Source organism: Triturus cristatus, chromosome 4_2 (assembly GCF_964204655.1).
Source record: "Triturus cristatus chromosome 4_2, aTriCri1.1, whole genome shotgun sequence".
NCBI classification, from domain to species: Eukaryota; Metazoa; Chordata; class Amphibia; order Caudata; family Salamandridae; genus Triturus; species Triturus cristatus.
The window spans coordinates 589143141-589166051 of record NC_140586.1 but is presented as its reverse complement, the minus strand read 5'-3'; the positions used below and the strand labels follow the sequence as shown (position 1 = coordinate 589166051).

General features: G+C 43.0%; 1 protein-coding gene across 2 annotated transcripts in view; it reads left to right on the top strand.

Moving 5' to 3' along the window:
* Nucleotides 1-6679: 6679 nt before the first annotated feature.
* Nucleotides 6680-22911, top strand: part of LOC146834723 (pancreatic alpha-amylase-like) — a 92263-nt gene continuing 76031 nt past the window's right edge. For both annotated transcript variants that reach the window (XM_085602251.1, XM_085602250.1), the window contains exon 1: nucleotides 6680-6854. In XM_085602251.1, the coding sequence (XP_085458377.1) occupies nucleotides 6687-6854 (168 nt within the window). In that variant the 5' untranslated portion in view covers nucleotides 6680-6686. The remainder of the gene's footprint in view (nucleotides 6855-22911) is intronic.

The following is a 22911-nucleotide window of genomic DNA, read 5'->3' as shown; positions in this document are numbered from 1 at the left end:
ATTTGCTTTGGGCAGTGTGTTATCACAAAAGGCCCTCAAACTAGACTTCTTCATCCTGTAGCCTTCTACTGAAAGAACCTACTTCCAGCAGAACAACATTGCACAATTGCAGAGAGAGAATTGTTAGCTATTAAAGCAGCATTCGCGGTATGGTAACCCCATATGCTGGGAGCTGAGCATACCATTACCATTTACTCTGATCACAAAAACTTAAAATTCTTCAGCTCTGTCAAAGCTTTGACCTCACAACATCCAGTATTTCATGTTTCCTTGCTAAAGCCCTACCACCCAAATACTACATCTGACTCCCCACCTTCTCTTGTGATTGCCAATGGCCATCAGGAATACGAGGTATACCGCATCTTAGATGCTAAATGCATGCATGGCAGGCTTTATTATTTGATTGACAGGAAAGGATATGATGCGTCAAAACACTTTAGGGAACCTGCATCTTTTGTCCATGCCCCTCGCCTGGTGCGCTGTTTTCATATGTTAAATCCTACTAAGCCTTGCCCCGTGATGCCACCTTTCGGGGGAAGAACTGTCACGGATACTGCTTAGCCACATGATGTCTAATGAATATGGCACTATCTACGATTCAATGATTCAAGCAATAATTAATGAATATCCTTGCTCTCTTGGGGTACGTTCATTGTAATTTAGTATTTGGTTAGCAATTGCCAATACTAGTTGTTCATGTACTGTCTTTGCAATTGCTAATGCTTGTTGTTCATGTACTGCTTAAAAACCATGTGGAACTAGTGGCAACAGTTTGAATTAATACATGTGCAGCCAGCCTTTCAACTGTCACTGTTAGAAACATGCAACCCCTCATTAATCTAATGATCAACGTGCCACCATGTAAAGTATTGCAAACATTTCCCATCTAATTTGGTTGCATAAATGCTCCTTCCCAACCTGCGGCTCCACTGACCTAAAGACACGTGTTCATCTGTGCCTATTTAAAGCATCATTGTTCTTCTAATTACTGCTTGGCGTCTTTGTTCCTGACTTGTACTCACTCTCCTTCAGCCAAGTCTTCCGGATCCCCTGGGTCCTTGCAGACCAGCGTCTGCTGCACTCTTCAGCATGTCTGGCATTCGCCTTAGCTTCTGGAAAAGAAGAACATGACACGAAGGTGAATTCTTATTTGTTTTTTTCCGGCACTTCTGAAATCTACAAGACAAGGTAATAGCAATTCTTGTAAATTCTGAGCCACAGCATCTACTTCCAGAAAGACTGTGAAGATCAGGCATCTTAATGCTTAAGATCAATTGAAAGAAACTATTTAAAAAGACTCTATGCAGTGCATTGTTGTTCAGTAGAGAAAGACGTATTTCACTTTAAAAAGTCTAGAGACTCGCACTGCCAAGAATTGTTCTAGTATGATCTTTATGAGCTATTTTTGTATGTTTATAAATTGTTGGTTCTATGTGCACAGTAAGCAGTTGTTATAAGCAGGATAACAGTTATCATATAGCAGTGACAATTAATGTTATTCTTAGAAGCAGAAAGCAGTCCAAAGAGAGATATTTCAATATGAGTCAACTAAAGGTTTTAGTGTATGTAATGCTGTTATACATACTGATTGTTCACGAATAAATATTGACATCACAGTACGTTAATGAGATATTCTTTTATTACAGACATTAACAGTGCTTCATGTGACTTGTCTGATGCTGTCCAGAAATAAATGTGTTACTTCCTATGTGAAACCCAGAATCCAGCACATTAGATGGTGCCTGTCCTGAGCCCAGAGTCTAGTACTCCAGACATCACATCTCTGGAAGCCATTTTCTGTCTCTCTCTCTCTCAAACCCCTATTCCCATGCGAACTTGAGAGGTAGCAGTGTTTCAATAAATTGCTGCCACGTCAGGTCTCAGCGGAATTTGGAGAATAACATTGCCCCATCGGAACGTCCTGGTTTCAGGTGATTGGCTCGCAACATCACTGTGCTACTGGATTCAAGCTAGCCTGGCTGATGAGGGGTGATACCCCGAAACTGGTCCCAGGATGGTTGTTTCCGGCCCAGGGAAGACCTAGCAGTTTAGGCTGGTACGCTACCATGGGGATCAGGGTTAAGACTGATTTGCATATCACTGGGTCCAAACTGGGGTAACATTGTGAGCAAAAAAATGATGCATTAAACCTAGATCTGTGACTAGGGATGAATGTTTGACTTGTTTAGCATTCTGTCATTCATTTGTGCTTTTTACTTTTGTCGCCCCAAGTGGGAAGGGTATGCCCAGACGTGGGTTCTGTTTCCACTGTGTCACTGGATTCAGGCCATCCTGGCTGATAAGGGGTGATACCTCAAAACCTGTTCCAGGATGGTTGTTTGCAGTTCAAGGAGGACCTGGCCTGGAAGTTCGGATTCGAGTGCTCCCATGGGGAGAAAGGTCAAGACTGATTGGCATATGGCTGGGTCCAAACTGGGGTGGTCTTGTGAGCAAAGGTAATTATGGATTTAGGCCCAAATCTCTGTACTGGGGATGAATGTTTGACCGGTTTTAGGGTATCACCCATCATCAGCCAGGCTAGCATGACTCCTGTTTCATGAAGAGCACTAAGGGTGGGCGGTGAACTCTTTTATGCTGATGGAGCTTGGAAAGATTTCCCCACCCCACTTTCCACTTGGAGCACGAAGTTTGGCAAAAAACTCAGCCTCCCACATAACATAGCAGTGTTTACCAGCTCTGCGGCAGGCCCACCCCTAGTCCAGAGAGGAAGTACTGATAAGAAACCTGTAGACAGCTGTGATACATTGGTCCACCTCTAAAAGCCCCCGTCAATTGTTTGATTCCAGTTCTACAGACTTCAATTATTTTTTTTAAATGAAGAAGGCTACAATTAATTACAATGTATTTGAATACATTCATAACTAAATCTGCGGGCACTGACTCCAACGGCCCCGTCAATGCAAACACACCGCCCATCACTCATACTGAGTTAGAATTTGTGGATAATGGTCCAAACACATTGGTCTCTGCCAACCAGAACTCAGGACTCATGAATGTGTAATCAAGTAATAAAGTCAAAAGGTACAAGGGAAGGTATTGATTGCTGGAAAGCTCTGCACTACGTGACAGATGCATAATCAAGAGTTTTTGTTCTTGCTAATGAAAATATTCTTACCACAATGTTTTCCATTCTCTCTACGTGAAAATGCCCAAATACACACATAATAAAGTGAATGTGCCCAGAATTGAACCTATCTATGCAGTGGCATCGTGACTGTGAGGGACATGCTGAAGAACAACAGTCTATCAGTGCCTCTCTCCACCCCCTCCCCTATAGTCCAGTGCTCCTCCCTTACTCCTGTCCAGGCTTTGCCCCTCCCTGCTCTCCTTCACTCCCAGCCATCTTGTCACCCTGCTTTGCGCTGGGCTTGTGCTGATGGGCTGCGAGGAGTTCCAGAAGCCGCTGACCGCACCTCTGGCCGAGCTACCAGCCCAGACATGAGCTTGGCCTGGAGGCAGCCATGCTGCTGGAAGGGCAGGCCCAGTAGCACCAGCAGCGAGCACGACTGGTAAGAAGGGAGGGCTTGGTAAGGTATGGGGCAGTGCCAGTGGGGGTAGAGAGGGGTCTCCCTCAGGTCTAGGTTAGTGCAGTTGAGTGGCGGGAATCGCCCCTGCAAGACAAGAGAAATCTGGTCTTTACTCTTTGTAACAGTGTAGAAATTTGAAGCAACTTTTTTTTTCTAATCGTTTGTTGCTGCCTGTGATTCTCCACTTGCTCTGCCTTGGAGCAGGTTTCGAATTCCATTTCCAACCGTGGTTCTAAGATGCAGAGGGACTTCAGACAATTCCACTGAGTTTTTATGCAACTCTGCAGAGTTATGCATAGTGCACCCAATGGGACCCATGTCTGAGCAAACCATCCCACTTAGGGTGATAAATGCAAAAAGAACAATTGATGGACAGAATGATCAACAATATCAAACATTCACCCCCAGTATAGAGATCTGGGTCCAAATCCATCTTTATTTTGCTCACCATATCATTTTAGGTTGGACACAGCCCGCACTGCCAGGCCAGGTTCTCTCTGAACCAGAAACAAGTATCCTGGGACCAGCCCATTATTCGTTCTTCTTGCTTTTGTCACCCTAAGTGAGAAGGGTATGCCCAGACGTGGGTCCCGTGCTCACTGTGCCTCTGGATTCAAGCGAGCTGAGTGGTGATAGTCCGAAACTTGGTTGTTTCTGGTCCAGGGAGGACATGGCTGGCAGTTTGGGCTGGACTGTTCCCATGGGGAGGAGGCTCAAGACTCATTTGCATATGGCTGTTTCCAAACTGGGCTGGTGAGGTGGGCAACAGAAAAAGATGGATTAAACCCATATCTGTTGACTGAGGGAGATTGTTTGCATTGTTCAGCATTCCCTCCATCATCTGTTCTTTTTGCTTTTGTAGCCTGTCTCTGATCACATAACTGGTTGTAGTTGGCAGTGGGGCTCTGATTATTCTTCCTACACAGTCACATATAATGGGAACCTAGGTGTGTTTGAATGGGCAATCTCTGGCATGATGGGAGGGAGAAGCTGGGCACTCCCTCACCTAAGACCTAAATAGGCAGTGTCCTGTCCACACACAAAGGTCTGCATACCCCCCTGTAGTGAGTCTGGAGCCAGGGCAGGAAGGGAGGACATATGTGTACTTTAAAGGCATGTCTGTGAAGTCTCCCCTACTTCAAAGGCATCCCTGGGTATAAGTATTGGACCTCATACACTACCACTTCAGTACACGTCTGGACCTGTGGATACTCTGCCAGGAAGAAGAACTGCTGTGCTGCTGACGAACTATCACTTTACTGTACTGTACTTTGCTGGGCTCCTGCTTTGTTGTGCTGAACTGCTACCTGCTGCCCTCTTGCCTGGGTAAGAAGGACTGGACCTGCATTACCTTGTCCCTAGAACCCGGAGGGACTCCAAGGGATAGTAGGCTGAGCTCCTGACTTGAAGCCTCATGGACATAACAGGCTTCCAACCCCTGCACCTGGACTCTGCCATCTGTAATTCTACCCTGCCAAATGGTGCTGCCCCAGTTCTGGACCTTTGAAAGCGCATCCTCAAACAAAACTGATGCAGCGCTGCAGTTGCGTGGATTGGACCCGTCGCAAAACTCGCATCACCACAGCTTCACCTCTGATTAGAACTGACGCATCTCTTCTATTGTGCCTTGCATCCTCGCCACCGGACTTTGCATTGCAAGCTCCATCAATGGGACCATGTGCGTCCATGCAACAGGACCTCGCACCGCAGCCTCGTCGCATCTCAAAACCAACGCATCGCCTCGGCTGTGCGACGCTTCTTCGCAGTGGATCCGCGCAGCACTCCTCAACAAGGATTTAAGGTACTCTGTTCAGGCATAACTAGGTCCCTGTGGCCAGCCCACACTCCATTGCGATCGTCCTGAAAGTGTAAATTTTTCCCAGTCCAACGCGCCCAGATATCCGCAATAGTGCTTTGTGGCGCTATTTTTCACTATAAGCTTTAAAAAGCAATATCTCAAGTTCTAAGCATTGGATTTTTGTCAATTTGGTCCTATTTTATTTATTAAAATCAGAGATATTTTTCTAACCTGCTGTGGAATCTTTTTGTGTTGTTTTCACTGTTTACTGTTTGAAGTGTTGCACAAATACTTTACACTACCTCTAAGTTAAGCCTGACTCCTCTGTGCCAAGCTACCAGAGGGTGAGCACAAGGTAATTTAGGGTTTGCCTGCCCCTTACCTGGCTAGGACTGTGGTTGCTGCTTGACCAGGGCTTACACCCCAGTCGACCAACAACCCAATTTCAAACAGTATTTCTGAGAATACAGTATGTTCTTTTTAAGTGTTTAAGTTCTAATGTTTGCTTCTCTATATCAAAGATAGATTGGATCCAACTACAGATTAGCTGAAAGCTATACAAGACCAAGTCCTAGAAGCAAGTGAGACATTGAGCAGGAGAACAGTCTCACTGGCTCTTTCACCTGTGTTAATGCGTTCCACAAGTACAGCACTGCAGAGGGGGAGTCAAGCAGAGGAGAGGAGGATCCACGTCATTTCTGCGGCAACCCGCATTTTCAGTTTGGTAGTCGTGCAACAGAGAGGGCAGGCCTAAACAGTAAAGTTATGACAAAAGTGTTTAAAGCAGTTTGCATTGTATTTTCATATTTCAAGTTGAATGCTGTAGTGAGGGGAGAAGAAAATCATCAACCAGCGGCCAGTACTCTGAAAAGAGTTTTGAACTGAAATGTTTCAGCAATTATAGAGAAGGGTTTGTGTTCAAAGAAACAGCAGTGTCTCTGTATTTCAGATGTTTTGGGTAGTAATCTGTCTATGTGGTATTCTGGTCCAGTTGTGCCTTGTGGCAAAGTGTTGGCATGCTGCTTTGGACTGAAGGACAGGGTGTCCGATTTGTACAACTTGGTTACCCTGCGGATCTAAAGACACAAATACAGATGACAGTTTGTTAGCTAACACTACTAAGCATGTGAAGCTTGATGTCTGCAGAAAGAATGTAGTGCCATATGGAAGTACCCACGTGAAGGTGAATTTAATTGTGAGAGTTCCTATGTTATCTTCACCTGTTGCATGGTTTTCCAAAACAGAAACCGGTTTCTGCCAATATGTGATATGGAAAACGTGCATTATCTTTCCGAAGGAGTATACATAAAGGACTCTATCTGATTCTCTTCAGCAGCAACATGAAGCTCCTCCTGCTCCTGGTGGCCGTCAGGCTCTGCGGTGCTCAGTATAACCCCAACACCAAGGTTGGAAGAACTTCCATTGTCCACTTGTTTGAATGGCGCTGGGCCGACATTGCAAGCGAATGTGAGCGGTACTTGGGGCCCAATGGGTTTGGTGGTGTTCAGGTAGGTGGCAACAATCTCTTTATCAAATGAAAAACCCGCAGAAACTTGAATTGTGGGCATAGTTTGTGATGTTGTCTTTTATAAGGAAAACCAGAAATGCAGATGTCTGCAGAATATATCAAAATGAGCTGGAATAATGTCTATCTTATATGTTGAAATTAATGACCGTAACAACATTTTTCTTATAGTGTGCAATATAAAACACAGACAGTTTCACCCATATTAATTGTACAGAGTATATTTTTTAACATGGGAACACACATCAGACATCCAAAGCGAAAAGTAAGATAGGGTGAAAAGGAGAATACATAAATTAATAATTGGGAAAAAGGGGGACACGTTCCATATATAGTATATATGGAGGAATGAGACCACTGCCTGGAATATCAGAAGACACTTAGCCCAGATGCATTGTGGTACATGCAGTGTATCTCTAGACGTTTGTTTCAGGATTGTTGTCCTTCTTCAGTAGACAATAACAAGTGACATTTGGGGGTGCTGGTGATGCTGCTCACAGTCTTATCAGGTTTCTCTGCCACACCCAGAGCACAGGTGCATCCAAGAGCTCATCAGCCCAACAAATAAACAAGAAGCAGATCACAAAAGGAGAAGGGAGCACACTGCCTGGCACACCAGTAGGCAATTAGCCCAGCTGCATTGTGGTAAATGCAGTGCATGATACCACTTACTTTAGTAATCACAATTGTTTTGTATATATATATATATAGAGAGAGGTATATATATATATATATATATATATATATATATATATATATCTATATAATTTATTTTTTTCACTGAAAAAACCATAGGTTTAAGGGACATTATAGTTAGTTGAACATTTCACTCGTAGAAAACCAGACAAATTCAGTTGTTATAGTTAGTAGAGCTAACTATAACTCACGCCCCCACAATGCACTGCTGATGATGTCACATATTACATCACTCATGACATGGTCAGTGACATCACTGATGACATTACTGATGACATCTGAAATGACATCACTGATAACATCATCCAGTGACTGTGTGTTTATTTAAAGTTTAAATATGTTTTTTATATATGCCAAGGTTTATTGAAGAATGAGTGGGTATATAAGTGTTTGGATAGAGGATTTAGTAGGTGCGTGACTGACTGTATAAGTAAGTGATTAAATGTGTCTTACTGAATGCATGGGTTAGTGCCTAAACTGTGTGAATGTCTGTATCAGTTTGTCTGTTGTTGTGTAAGCTGCTGCATGGGTTGGTCAGTAGCTACATGAGTGTCTATATGGGTTATGGATTTGTTGCCTGAGTATTTGTATGGGTGCATGAGTGTGTGGGTGGGTGGGAGGTATGTGACTCTGTGCATAGATGTGTGAGGGATTGGTTCACTGGGTGAATGGGTTGAAGAGTGCATCTGTGAAGGGCTGCATGGGTTGGTGAGTGTGTGTATGGCTGTGTGGGTGAGTGAATGGATGTCTCAGTGGTACATGTGTGAGTTACTACATATGTGAAATGCAGTATATGTGAGTGTTGGAGTGTATAAAGGACTATATGTGAGAGTGAGTGATTGTGAGAGTGGCTGTATGGATAAGTGTGTGCTTGTGTTAGTGATTGTAGACGAGAGTAAGTATGTGTTAGTTTCTATATGAAGAAGTGAAGTAGTGTGTGTATAACTGTATAAGTGATTAAAAAGGGTTTGTGATTGATTATTTGCATGACTGACTAGGTGTGTGGGTAACTCTATGGGTGAGTGGTGGTGTGTGAGTGTCTGTGTAGGTGTATGAGTGCATATGATAGTGCTGTATTAATGAGTGTATGTATGAGTAACTGTATGGGTGAATGAGTGGACGTGTGTGCAGAGCTAGAAATCAGTGAGTGGGTATGTTGTAACTGGTATTGGTGTGTCTATGGTTTTGAAAATGGTAGCCTGCATTTTAGAGTGGGTGTATCAAATGTTATATTAGGGTGTGAGGAGGTGCATCAGATTATCATGTGGATGATGTCATCAGTGATGTCATCAGTGATGTCATTTGAGATGTCATCAGTGATGTCATGAGTGATGTCACTTACCATGTCATGAGTGATATAATATGTGACGTCATCAGCAGTGCATTGTGGGGGCGCGAGTTATAGTTAACTCTACTAACTATAACGGCTGAATTTTTCTGGTATTGTATGAGTTAAATGTCCAACTAAGTAGAATGTCCCTGAAACCTATGGTTTTTTCAGTGAATTACTATGTTTTTTTAAATGCTAATTTCTAACTATAACGTTCCTGAAGCCTATGGTTTTTGTAGTGAATTTCAAAGGTTTTTTAAATGGTAATTTTAGTTTATAATATTTATAAAACCTATCTTTTTTTCTGTAATTAGAAAAAAAAATCTGATATTTTGGAACTGTCCTTTAATTATTATTATTTTTTTTTTTAATTATGTAATGTCTTGTGTGTTCTAAAATATATATATATATATATTTTTTGTTGGTAAAAGGGGAGTCCTGTACCCATCTCAGTGGGTGCGCGGATTCAAGCCGTCATATTGCTAAAGTCATGAAGGGTGCGCGTTTGGTGTGTGACAGATGCGTGGTGCCCGGCCCTGCGTAACGTCATATATGTATGGGATCGCATCGTGTGCGCATTTGGTATGCGACGGGTGCTTGGTGCCCGGCCCCGTGTAACGTCATATACATATGGGATCGCGTTGTGTGCACGTTTTGTATGCGACAGATGCACGGTGCCGGGCCCCGCGTAACGTCATATACGTATGGGGTCACGCCTCGTGTGCGACTCCCGCTAATGTTTTTAATGTTTTAAAACTATATGTATAGTAGTTTAATATGTGTATTAGACCAAGAGATTATGTAAACTAATTATAAAAATCATATATTTCTAATTACAATAAAGTTATATTACTTTTAAAGATACTTTCACGAAGTAGTGCCAGGTGCGCACCGGGTGCATGACTTCCATGTGACTTTAAAAGAAAGCATTTCATTGTTTCATAAGGATTCCCATTCTAGCATTTCAAGGACCCCACCCATTTTTGTCATTCTCTCTGCAGCTTCACAGGAGAGACACCTGTTGTGTTTTTGCAGCTAGTCTGTAAATATTTTGGGTGTTTATTGGAAATTTTTGGAAATGGCTTCTTCCAATCCTGAGCAACAACATACTTTTGATGAAGAAGAGATTGAAGAACCACCTCCCAAAAAAAGACCAAAATCCATCATCTGTAAGTTGTTTACTACCCCAGATGGTGAAAACAAAGTGAATGCAAGGAAGGTCAGCTGTACTCTCTGTCCACGGATTTTGTCTAGAGGGAGTGACAAAAAATACTGTTGTGGTACGTCCAGTATGTACAAGCACCTCCAGACAATACATCCAAGACAGTTTGCATGAGAGCAGATGCGACGTGCACAACAAAATATGCAGCATGGTGACCAGGGAGCTAGTCCCAGCACTTCAGGAGCGTCAACTACATCATCTCGAGGACGTGACATACGCTCAGAATTTGCAAACTTAAAACAGCAGTGCATAAAATGCAACGCTATACTATGTTGTGGTGAACAATCTGTGGATGCTATTTGTTTTGCAGCAATGAACCATCGCTGCTAATTTGTTTATTTTTTTTCTTGTTGGAATTACTTTACAATTCCTAAAGTTAAGACTTTAGCCTGTTGCTTTTTTCTGTTTTCCAAAAACACCCCAAAAATTTACAAAATATTTTTAAAAAACACAAAACAAATTAAAAACAAAAAAGAAGCAAAAAAAGAGTTCTTTTCAGAACTACCTTATCTGGTTTAAAAAGAGAAATAACTGCATGCTAATGTCTGGATGATTGCTGGAGTATATGTGTAGAGCATGATTTATTCAAAGAGTGCATGGGTAGTAAATGGTGATTGTATGAGTTCATGAGTACTGCCTGCATGATTACACAAGTGCATTTGTAATCCCTGAGTTATTGCATAAGTGGATTGATAATGCCTGGTTGATTGCATTAGTATATAAGTGGTGGTTGACTGATTGGAAAAGTGTGTAAGAGCAGTGTATAGGTGGTTAGAGGACTGCATGGGTAGTGCACATATGATTCTAGCATTGCATGTGTTAGTGTCTGGGTCATTGCATGAGTACATGGGTAGTGACTGGATGATTAGAGTACTGCAAGGAGAGTGTATGGTGAATGTATAAGTCCTTGGGTATTGGCAAAGTGATTAGATTAGTACATTGTACTGGCTGGGTGAGTGGAGGAGTGCATGGGGAGTAACAGTGTGATTGCTGCACTGCATGGGTAATACCTGGGAAAATGAAGGTGTGAATGAGTGGTGTGAATGAGAAGTGTGTAGGTGGTTAGAGGACTGCATGGGTAGTGCACATGTGATTGTAGCACTGCATGCGTTAGTGTTTGGGTCATTGCATGAGTACATGGGTAGTGACCAGATGATTACAGTGGTGCAAGGAGAATACATGGTGATTTTATAAGTGCCTGGGTTTTGGCGGAGTGATTGGCTAAGTACATGGTGCTGGCTGGGGGATTGGAGGAGTGCATGGGAAGTGACAGGGGGATTGCAAGAGTGCATCGGTACTACCTGGGTAATTGTAGGAGTGCATGAGCAGTGTCGAGGTGGTTAGAGGACTGCATGGGTAGTAAACAGTTGATTGTAGCTGTGCATGAGTTAGTGCCTGGGTCATTGCATGAGTACATGCGTAGTGACTGGATACTTAGAGTGCTGAAAGGAGACTGCATAGTGAATTTATAAGTGCTTGGGTTTTGGTAGAGTGATTGGATAAGGACATGGGACTGGCTGGGTAATTGAAGGAGTGCATAGGTAGTAACAGGGAGATTACTAAACTGTATAGGTAGCACTCAAAGAGTTGTAGAAGAGCATGAGTTAATGCCTTGGTAATTGCATGAGTACATGGGTAGTGACTGGATAATTAGAGTACTGCAAGGAGAGTGCATGGTGAATTTATAAGTGCTTGTGTTTTGGCACAGTGAATAGATAAGGACATGGCGGAGTGATTGAAAGATTCCACAGGGAGTGACAGGGGGATTGCTGGACTGCATGTGTAGTGCTCTGGAGATTTTACCACTGAATTTATAAGTGCTTGTGTTTTGGCAGAATACTTAGATAAGGATATGGTACTGGCTGGGTGATTGGAGGAGTGCACAGGGAGTAACAGTGTGATTGCTGGACTGCATGGGTACTACCTGGGTAATTGGAGGGATGAATCAGTAGTGTGTAGGTGGTTACAGGACTGCATGGATAGTGCACCTGTGATTGTAGCACTGCATGTGTTAGTGCCTGGGTCATTGCATGAGTACACGAATAGTGACTGGATACGTAGAGTGCTGCAAGGAGAGTGCATGGTGAATTTATAAGTGCTTGGGTTTTGGCAGAGTGATTGAATGAGGACATGGGACTAGCTGGGTAATCGGAGGAGTGCATAGGTAGTAACAGGGAGATTACTAAACTGTATAGGTAGCACTCAAAAGGTTGTAGAAGTGCATGAGTTAGTGCCTGGGTCATTGCATGAGTACATGGGTACTGACTGGATGATTAGAGTACTGCAAGTAGAGTGCATGGTGAATTTATAAGTGCTTGTGTTTTGGCACAGTGAATAGATAAGGGCATGGCGGAGTGATTGAAAGATTCTACAGGGAGTGACAGGGGGATTGCCGGACTGCACGTGTAGTGCTCTGGAGATTTTACCACTGCATGAGTTACTGCATGAGTCATTGCATGAATGCATGGGTAGTGCTTAGATACTAACTGGGTGATTACACAATGTAGAATCAGTAAATCATTTCTTGTGTACTTATAAAATCACATATTTTCTACCTTTGCACTCCTGTAATCAGTCAGGCACCTCTCAATAATTCAGTAAATATACATACAACTATATAAATACAATCTGAACACTTACATGAGTCATTACAAACTATCTAGTTAAGTAGATTAAAAAAACCCAGTAAGAGTAATATGTGGTGGTTTACTTTTGAGCTACATCTTGACCATTCAGTCTACAAATATGCAAAATCATCAAACTATACCTCTCAACAGACTTAAGAAAGAAGACTAATTAACAGCACCATTTATAAGCATTTCTAAAACCACACTTTTATTATACATTTTCACCTTTGTATCTAAAATAATGTGGCATCATTCAACTATACCTTTGCTCAGACTACAAAAAGAAGCATAATTAACAACACCTTATTTCGCCATTCTATCTTAAAATACATGGCATCATTTAACTTCACCTGTACAAACTAATAACAGAAACTTAATTATTAACACCTTATATGATCATCTTTCAACCACCACAGTTGTGCTGCATCTTTACCAAACTATCTATAATCATGCAGTATCATTAAACTATACCTTTGTAGAGAGAAGAAAATATGATGCCTAATAAACTACACCTTATATGAACATCTTTCAAAATACACATTTGTAGTGCATGTTCAACCAACTATCTAAAAATATGAGGCATCATTCAGCTACACCTTTGAACAGACTTAAAAATATATATTACTTTACAGACAGTTTTTAAACAAACTTCTTGTACAATGAAACTATTTCCAATATGCATCTCTACATTTAATAATATATTTCAAACAACACAGTTTTAGAATAATGTCAAATCTTTTTTAAATAAACCTCAAAAATATATAACTCACCTTGCAAAGAAATCTGTTGAATGAAACATCTCACACACTCAGACAGGATTTTCTTTTACACACAGTCAATATAAATCACCAGACTCTGCAAGGTGAAACCAGTAATGGCAAGGTTTCCTTCTCTTTTTCCATACAAATACACATAAGCAACAAATGACATTACTTCCCAGAGATTTTCAAATTGTAAAACACATTTCCATTAGTCACAGATAAAAACCCTTTTCAACTGACTTCTTCACCCCTTCTCCTTAATATCAGTTTCCATAGCAACAGGTCATGCAACATTCAAAGTAACTGCCAAGTCAAAAGTTCACCACACAATGTTGCAAATGACAACAGCAGGTATGGTTGACTTTGCAAAACATGACCTTATCCTTTCTGCTGTACCTTTCAAACATTTTTACTAACCAATAAGAAACTTGCCTTTTAAACAAAGTACAATGCACCCTATTTTTGAATGTATAATGTTCTTAAACAGCCAATCAAATCTCTACTTTCTTTAAAACTGAATCTTGTCCACCATTTTAGATATCTCTCATTCTACCAACTGACTACCTCAGCTACAGACATCTTTTCATTACCAACAGTCATCACTTCAAGATGCTTTCAGTGTGGATTGTTGGGCACAGCTATGTTTTCTGGTGCAAAAGGTATGCTGAACGCAGAGGTATTGACAAAGACCTAGCTTTGCAAAATGTAAACATTAAATGGATTGGACAGAGAGGATTAAAGTGGCACCAATTGATGCCTGTGGTTAAAACCTTTTTGCATCTCCAACCCCCTGACCTCATGATTGTGCACTTTGGTGGCAATGACCTAGGCACATTGACTGGGGTAGGTCTGGAAATGCTAATGAAAGACACCTTTGCAGAATTGATGTTGCTTTTCCCCCAAACTGCCTTTGTATACTTTAACACATGCCAAAGACAGAAATGGAAGTGGTCCAATCAATTTTGTCCTAAGATTGAGAAAGCTAGAAAGAATGTCAATAAAGCTGTTTCTGCTTACCTCAGAGACCATAGAATGGGCTCCATATATAACAACAATCTATGTTTCCATATGGAGGGCATCTACAGGAGTGACGGAGTGCACTTCACTGATGAAGGGAACAGAGTGTTTCTCAACAACCTAAAGCTCTGCATTCACACTTACATGTAGCTGCAAAAAACTCACAATAAACACAAGGGCTCTTTTTAGAGCCACCCGATTAGCCAACATATGACCTAGGTCTATATGAAAAAAATCATAATTATTTTTGCTTGGAGTCTCGCACCCAGCGTGACTTAGATCTGCGCACCCATCATGTTTACACTAGGGGGCCGCGCTGAGTGCCACGCACCCATCGTGTACACACTAGGGGGCCACGCTGAGCCCCGTGCACCCATCGTGTTCACACTAGGGGGCGCGCTGAGTGCCGCACACCCATCGCGTTCACACTAGGGGGCCGCGCTGAGCACCACGCACCCCTCTCATTCACACCAGGGGGCCGTGCTGAGCGCCGCGCTAGGGTAGCGACTCCCCCCAAAAAACTTACAAAATTGCCCACTTCCATTAATTTACATTCGCCCCGGGAACCTCATCCCCGGGGCATTCCCAAATATACTTTTTTTTTTTTTTAAATAGGAGGAGGGGGACTGCCACCCCCCTCCTGGGCCACTTTGGGCCCCGGGGACCCTATCCCCCGGTACCTGGCCTCATGGTTAGGGACCGTGGAGGAGCCCCAATGCCCCCAAGGTCCCGCCGGCTCCCCGTCTCCTGCAGGAGCCGGCATTGCTTTTCCACACAGGGAGCTGCTGACATTCAGCTCCCCGTGTGGAAAAGCAATCTGCTTTGGATTTTGGAAGCGAGAGCAGGAAACCTGCTCACGCTTACAAAATCCAAAGCAGAGTTTGCTATGACAGGGTTGGAGCCATGCTCCCACCGTGTCATAGCAAACAGCAGTGTACCGGGGTGGGCACCCTGGGACACTGCAGGAGCCGGCCCTGGGGGGTGGCGGTCGCTAGGGCCATCAAGGGCTACAGGATGGGGGCGCGCGGCTCCCCTCCCAACATATTTAAAGCCCCGGGGAGGTGGCGGTCTCCGGGGCATGTGAGGGACTTGAGCCCCCCACACAGGTTTTATTATTTTTTTTAAAAAGAGCCCCAGGGGTGGCAGTCCCTGGGGCAGCAGGGGGGCCATGTGCGCCCGCGAATATTTAAGTAAAGCCCCGGGGTGGTGGTCCCCAGGGCTTGGGGGGCGTCGGATGCCCCCCACACATTAAAACACAAGCCCCAGGGGGTGGCGGTCCCTGGGTCTACGGGAGGGCCGCGTGCCCTCCCGCATATCATGTACATAGCCCAGGGGAGGTGGCAGTCCCTGGGGCTGCGGGGGCCCCCGCGGGCACCTGCAATTATAAATGATAAATTGGGCAATGCCCCCGAGACCTGGCCCACCCGGGGGCCTCATTTAAATGAAGCGCCGTAGGCCATGCTTCATTTTCTTAAATAATTTTGGCGGGATTCGCGATCCCAATGCGAAGTCTGCCAAAAGTATTTAAAATGCTTTTTTGGGCCCTTGGGGTCCTTGTGAGACCCCCTGAGCAGGCCTAGGGGGTTATGGTGTTTGTACCCTACCCCCTTTTCTTGTTTTTCACCTTTGTTTCACTGTTTTCTTGTGACTTGGTTCTACCGAGTCACAAGATGGCTGCCAACACTGCCTGGTTTGGAGTTTTGGCAGCCAATCACAGTGAAGTTCGTGGTCGGAAGGGTTCGCGAACCAACCGCGCCCATAGATATCAAAACTTTTATTTTTTTAATTTCTCAACTACTAATGAACGGATTTATTTTGCCGTCAGTCAGCAGTGCCACCGGTTGCTCTGGAGAACCGTGTCAAGATAGTCTTTCTTGGTACACTCATATCATGGAGGTGTACCCTTAATATTGACAGTGTGGCGGAAGGTTGCCGTATATTATTCGGTCCGTACACTTGTTTGAAGCTACAGATTATTCAGAGATTTACTCCGGTGTGGCACTGTACGTGATATTTTAGATGTTCGTTAATGGAAGGATAATGACATTTTTCAAGTGGATTTTTTACTATTTAGATTCGCAGTTCTCTTCAGCCATTCCATATCAGGTTTGCCTGGATGTTTCTCCAATCGCCGTTGTGAATAATAATCATCGTTGCTTTCAACTTGCTGATCTCCTTGAAAAAGTCTGAGTAAAAACGAAACACGTGTCGGCTAGATCGTGTACTGGGATTCCTTTTAAAATAATAAAGACGAGAATCTACGAAATTGATTGCGTTTGGATTTTCTGTTGGACACGAAGATTACTGATTGACTGAATTGATCGCTTCTATATGTACTGACAAGTACATGTTTTCTTGTGTTTGTTAATCAACATATACCAATGTTGGACTGATAAATCAACATAAGGGTGTGCTGTTCAGGATTTCTCTGATTGCTAATATATGCATGTTATGTTTTTAATATGCTGGTGATGTCTCTAGGTAGTAGATGTCAATAACTGCTTTGAGCACCCCGATTTAATTGACATTATATTACGTTACACGCCAAAGGACTATTTTTTGGAACACACATTTTGTTATATTCTATTGTGCGGTTTGTCCTTTTTAAGGAACACTACTACCTATTTTTGTGCTTTACTGAACGGATTTACACCATTTAAAAAAAATGTCGCTTTCTGAACCAAGCACTAGCTTTTTGCCAAATTTGGTGTAATTCCGTTCAGAGGTTCGGGCTGTAGCCTTCGAAAATGTTTCCTATGTAAAATTGATTTTGAAACTTTTTTTTTTTAATTTCTCAGGAACTACTGGACGTATTTAGCTTTCTCTCAAGTTTCCTATGGAAAACAACATGGGGAAAATGCATTTTGGGACCCCCCTTTTTTCTCAGCCCCTGCTAGGTGAATCACCCCGAAACTTTAAAGACAGGAGCTGACCGGAGCTGATCACTAGTTTTGAAAATTTCACGAACATTCGTCAACCGCCGCCAAAGTTATTGTGAAAACAAAAAACGCTTTTCCTATGGAAACTAGGTCCTAATTATAACTACCTACTGGCAACTGCCAGTAGGTAATATATATCCTTAATCCTGTGCTATTGGCCCACTGACAGAGGCCGGTAAATACTATCCCCAGTGGCCCCCTATATTCATGGGGTGGTGCACTCTCGGCGGCAGGGCTGCCACCAAATTATCCATGCTCCGGATTGACCAAAAAAGTGAGAGGCACACTGACAACAACACGGAACTTCAAGCTTCAGCTCAGTCATAGGTATGAAAGACGCCGGCCAGCTGATCTCCTTCGCAGCGGAATCACCAGTGCTGCCTGACACGTTTAGATGTCCATTCTTCTTTTACAAAGGCTGGTGGTGAAATGGATTAAAACTCAGTCCGGTCCCAGCAAGATATTTTGAACACTTTAAAGGGAACGTACTTCCCTCAGGTACTTCAACTCCCACAACAACTTGTGCAGTGTCATAATGAACAGCCCATCAGGGGGCGCGCAATCATGTATATTTGAGAGGCGAGGACCGGACTGTGTTTTAATCCATTTCACCACCACCTTTGAAAAAGAAGAATGGACTTCGAAACGCGTCAGGCAGCACTGGTGATTCGGCTGCGAAGGAGAACAGCTGGCCGGCGTCTTCCATACCTATGACTGAGCTGAAGCTTGAAGCTCTGTGTTGTTGTCAGAGTGCCTCTTACTTTTTGGGTCAAGCCGGAGCATGGATATATATATATATATAAAATTCACTGAAAAAACCATAGGTTTCACACATGTTATAGTTAGCTGGAGATTTTACTCATAAAAAACCAATGAAATTCCCCCGTTATAGTTAGTGCAGGCAACTATAACTCACGCGACCGCAATCCTCTGCTGATGCTAATACTGTATTTAGACACTTATTTGCCCATGTCTTCTTCCATTAAATTTTAGCTATACATATATTACAAATATTTTTTTTTCATAAAGACACATATGTCATCAGCAGAGGATTGCGGTTGCGTGAGTTATAGTTGCCTGCACTAACTATAACGGGGGAATTTCATTGGTTTTTTATGAGTAAAATCTCCAGCTAACTATAACATGTGTGAAACCTATGGTTTTTTCAGTGAATTTGCAAGGTTTTTTAAATGCTAATTCCTAACTATAACGTGTGTGAAACCTATGGTTTTTTCAGTGAATTTGTACGTTTTTTAAATGCTAAGTTACTTTACGCCGTTCGTGGCGTGCGCGCCCACTTAACGCAGTTCGTTCCGTGCGCACATGGTGCACTTCGCGCACCGCGCGCCCACTTTACGCAGTTAGTGCCGTGCACGCACGGTGGGCACGCGGTGCCCACGTTACGCTGGATGGGCCATGTACGCACGATGCGCTTCGCGCACCGTCCGCACACGGAGGACATAATATGCGCTGCGTTGAGAAAGGTAATCTATTAAATGTTCTATTGTGTGATATGCCGTGCACAAAAGGTGCCCGGCGGGCACCATTTGCACACGGGGGTGGGAAATGGTGGATAATTTTTTTTTTTTCATTAATTTTTACCGTACGCATACGGTAAGCGTAATCGGCGTTTTTTCGGAAAAAAAAAATTTGCTTTTTTTGCCTTGGGGGTTCTTTTGTGACACCATAATCAGGGCTAGGTGGTTAGGAGTTGTCTAACCAGCCCCTTTACATGTTTTCAGCCTTTGTTTTTCCTCCCCTCCTCAGAGTGCGAGGGAGAAAATGGCGGCCGCCGCTTCCTGGTTTCGACCGATTCGAATGTTTACTAAGATCTAATAGCCAATCAGAATCGCGCTCGCGCACGGCACCGTACGCGTACGGTAAGCTTACCGTAAGCGCACGGTAAGCGCACCGTAAGCTGCCACAGATATATATATTGATTTAAATGCTATTTTCTCAGGAACTACTGAACAGATTTACACCAGACCTACAAAAGGCACTTCCTTGACCTGTAGACTACCTCTCTGCCAAATTTCAAGTAACTCTGTTCAGCCGTTCGGGCTGTAGCTGTGTCTAAAGGTCCTATGGAAAAATGCATGGGAAAAACGCGTTTTGGGACCTCCCTTTTTTCTCAGCCCCCGCTTGACGAATCCCCCCGAGACTTTCAGGGTAGGAGCGGAGCGTAGCACCCCATTAGTTTTGAAAATTTCGTGAGGATTCGTCGACCGGCGCCAAAGTTATTCCAAATAGAATGTTGCGGTTTTCCTATGGAAACAGGGTCCTAACTATAACTACCTACTGGCGACCGCCAGTAGGTAATATATATATATATATATATATATATATATGGGGCATAAGTTATAGCTGCTGGAGATAACTAGAACTGCTGAATTTCTTTGGTTTTGTGTTTATTTGTGTGTAAAATCGGAACCTAACCATAAAGCCCCTGTAACCTTTGATTTTTTCAGTGAATAGATATATATATATATACATAGAGGAATGATGAGCACACACCATTCATCATTACAGTTATGTGAGAGATACAAATTAATTGTGTTACAGAGTGCACAGACTCCATCCACGTTTTTCTAAAAAGGTTCCTTTATTCACATCTTCTTAAAAAAACATTTTCTCCAGTGTAGCCAACGTGTTTTGTCTCTTGAGAGAGACTTCTTTGGGGCTACAAAATACAGACAATACATACATAATTAAAATCAATTTACAAAAACCTTTTCACACAAGCCGCAATTTCATGATTACAGATATCATGAATGTTCATTGAAAAAAAACAAAGGTTGCAGGGATGTTGTAATTTGGAAATAGAATTTAAAAAATCTTAGAAATTCACGGAAAAAAATAAAGGTTACAGGGATGTTACAGTTAGACTCACATTTCACTCGTACAAAGCCAGAGTAATTCAGCAGTTATAGTTATCTGAGCTAACTATAACGTATGCCTCAAGCAATGCACAGCTTATGACCTCACATAGTTCATCACTCAAGCCTTCTCAAATTACATCATTCAGTAACTGTGAGTGTTTTATAAAAGTTAAACATATATAATAAGCTACCACATATTTTGAATTAGCATACTGTGTGTACTACTAATGACTGAAAACATTTCAAACATATTATGTCAGTGGTTGTGTGACTGTATCCATGTGCGAGTGGTTGTATAGGTATCTGAATAAGTGTGTGAGTGGCTGTATGGGTAAATGAGTGGGTGTGTCAGGAGCTATATTGGTGAGTGAGTGGGTGTTTGAATGGCTGTAGGGGTGAGTAAGTGGGTGTGTGGGTGGTTTATGGGTGGTTGAGTGGGTTTTATAAGTGACTGTATTGGTGACTGAGTGGCATGTGAGTCGGTGTTTGGGTGAGTGACTGGATGTGTAAGTGTATGTATGGGTGAAGAAGTCGCTGTTTCAGTGCATTTATGGGCAACTGAGTGGATGTCTGAGTGGCTGTATTGGTGAGTGAGTAGATGTTTGAGTGGGTACGTGGGTGTGTCAATGGGTATGTAAGTGGTTGCTTGAGTGGTTGTATGGTTCAGTGAGTGGACATGCGAGTGGCTGTATGAGCGAGTGAGTGATTGTGTGAGTGACTGTATGGGTGACTGAGAGGGTATGTGAGTAGCTCTATGTATTTTTTTTAAATATCATTCTTATTGGCATTTATGAAGTTTACCTTGGTACAATCTGTACATTTTCATAGCAAGAGCAGGTACGTACTCTTCGTAGTGGAAACAATCACAATTATTTATGGTAATCTTGGCATTAAGCAAAGCAATAATCAATCCCCATCAAACAACATTCCCTTGGGTTATTACAGACCCTCTGTCTGTCAACTTTTACTGGCATGTTCCTGCTGCGTCAAGGTGTCTTGTGGGGAGTAGTTGTGTCCATCATCTGCACTGTCATTCTCGCATGGTTATGCCCTGTATGTGTCTGCATGAATATGTGATGTTACAAAGCGATCAGTTACATCACAGTACGTTACATCACAGTTATAACAACGCAAGTCGTTACAATGACTTGCGTTAGAGGCACTGGACTTAGGAATAGTATGATTTACTATTCCAACTCCAGCCTACGTAACAGTAGGGAAGGTGTTGGAGTAGTAAATCATACTATTCCTAAGTGTATATCGCCATCCAGCGCAAGTCGTTGTAACGTTGTAACGACTTGCGTTGTAATGACAGCGATGTAAATGTATCGCGTGTAACGACTGCGTTGTAAAGGTCGTTCGCCGTCTGCATGTATGACATAATACAAAGCAAAAGAAAACACATTTGAGGCATCTACGAAACAATAGATGCCAAACTAAAACTTTTAAGTCTACTGGGGTCCTCTGCCTGTATAGTATGTCATCTTAAGTCTTTTTCTTTGGTCGTGGGGGTAGCCCATCCAGTGGGCTGGGGGACTCCAGGGGGGAGGAGAAAGAAAAGGAGCCCAGGGAGAGGGGGAGAAGGTAGCTCTATGAATTACTGAATAGGTGTCTTTGTGTCTGTATGGCTGAGTGAGTGGATGTGTGAGTAGTTGTATGGGTGAGTGAGTGGGTGTGTGAGTGCTTGTATTGGTATGTGAGTGGCTGTGTGGGTGAGTGACTTGGTGTGTGAGTGGTTCTATGGGTCTGTGAAGGGGTATGTGAGTGGTTGTGTGGGTATGTGAGTAAGTGTATGAGTGGTTGTATGAGTATGTGAGTATGTGTGTGAGTCCTTCTGTCGATGATATCATCAGTGATGTCATTTGAGATGTCATAAACCCAGCATTTCAGATTCATTTTCAATGTAATGATGACAGCACGCCATGCGAGCGATCGTCATTACATTGAAGGAAAAAAAGGCTTGGGAGGTTGGGGAAGATCTTCCCTACCTCCTGAGCACCCCCCCAAAAAAAGGAAATCCTTCTGCTGTTTCCAGCAGAGGGATTTAGTGCGCCTGTGCATATGACGGAATGGTTCTGGTGCTCATGACATGCTCATGACGTGACTGCTTAAAAATCTGTCCTACTTTCCCCTGTACTGTGCTTAGGTGTGCAGGGGCCACCCCGAGCCCCTCCCCTCCCTTTTGGGTCTTTTAAAAGTTCAAAAGGCATACTACACTCTCAGAGGCTAAGCAGAGAGTGCTTGTGAGACTGCTAAATCTGCTTTAAGGTTTAAATCTGTGTTTGGAAAGTGTATGTAACGCTCATTTTTGGCTAGAAAAAAGGATTTGTTGAAGAGCACGAAAAGCAGCACCTAAGTGGCTTAGATTTGGTCCTACCTCCAGGGTGAACCAGGACCAACAAAGTGTGGATTGAGCCTGTCTGTATCCAAGGAGGTTCTATTGTTCAGGAGCTGCTCAATGCCCCCTGGCCATCAACCTGTACTTGAGATCACACGCCGCTTATATAAGTTTACCATTGGATGTTACATCTATGTGCAGATTTGCTGCTATATCTGGTGTTTCTATTGG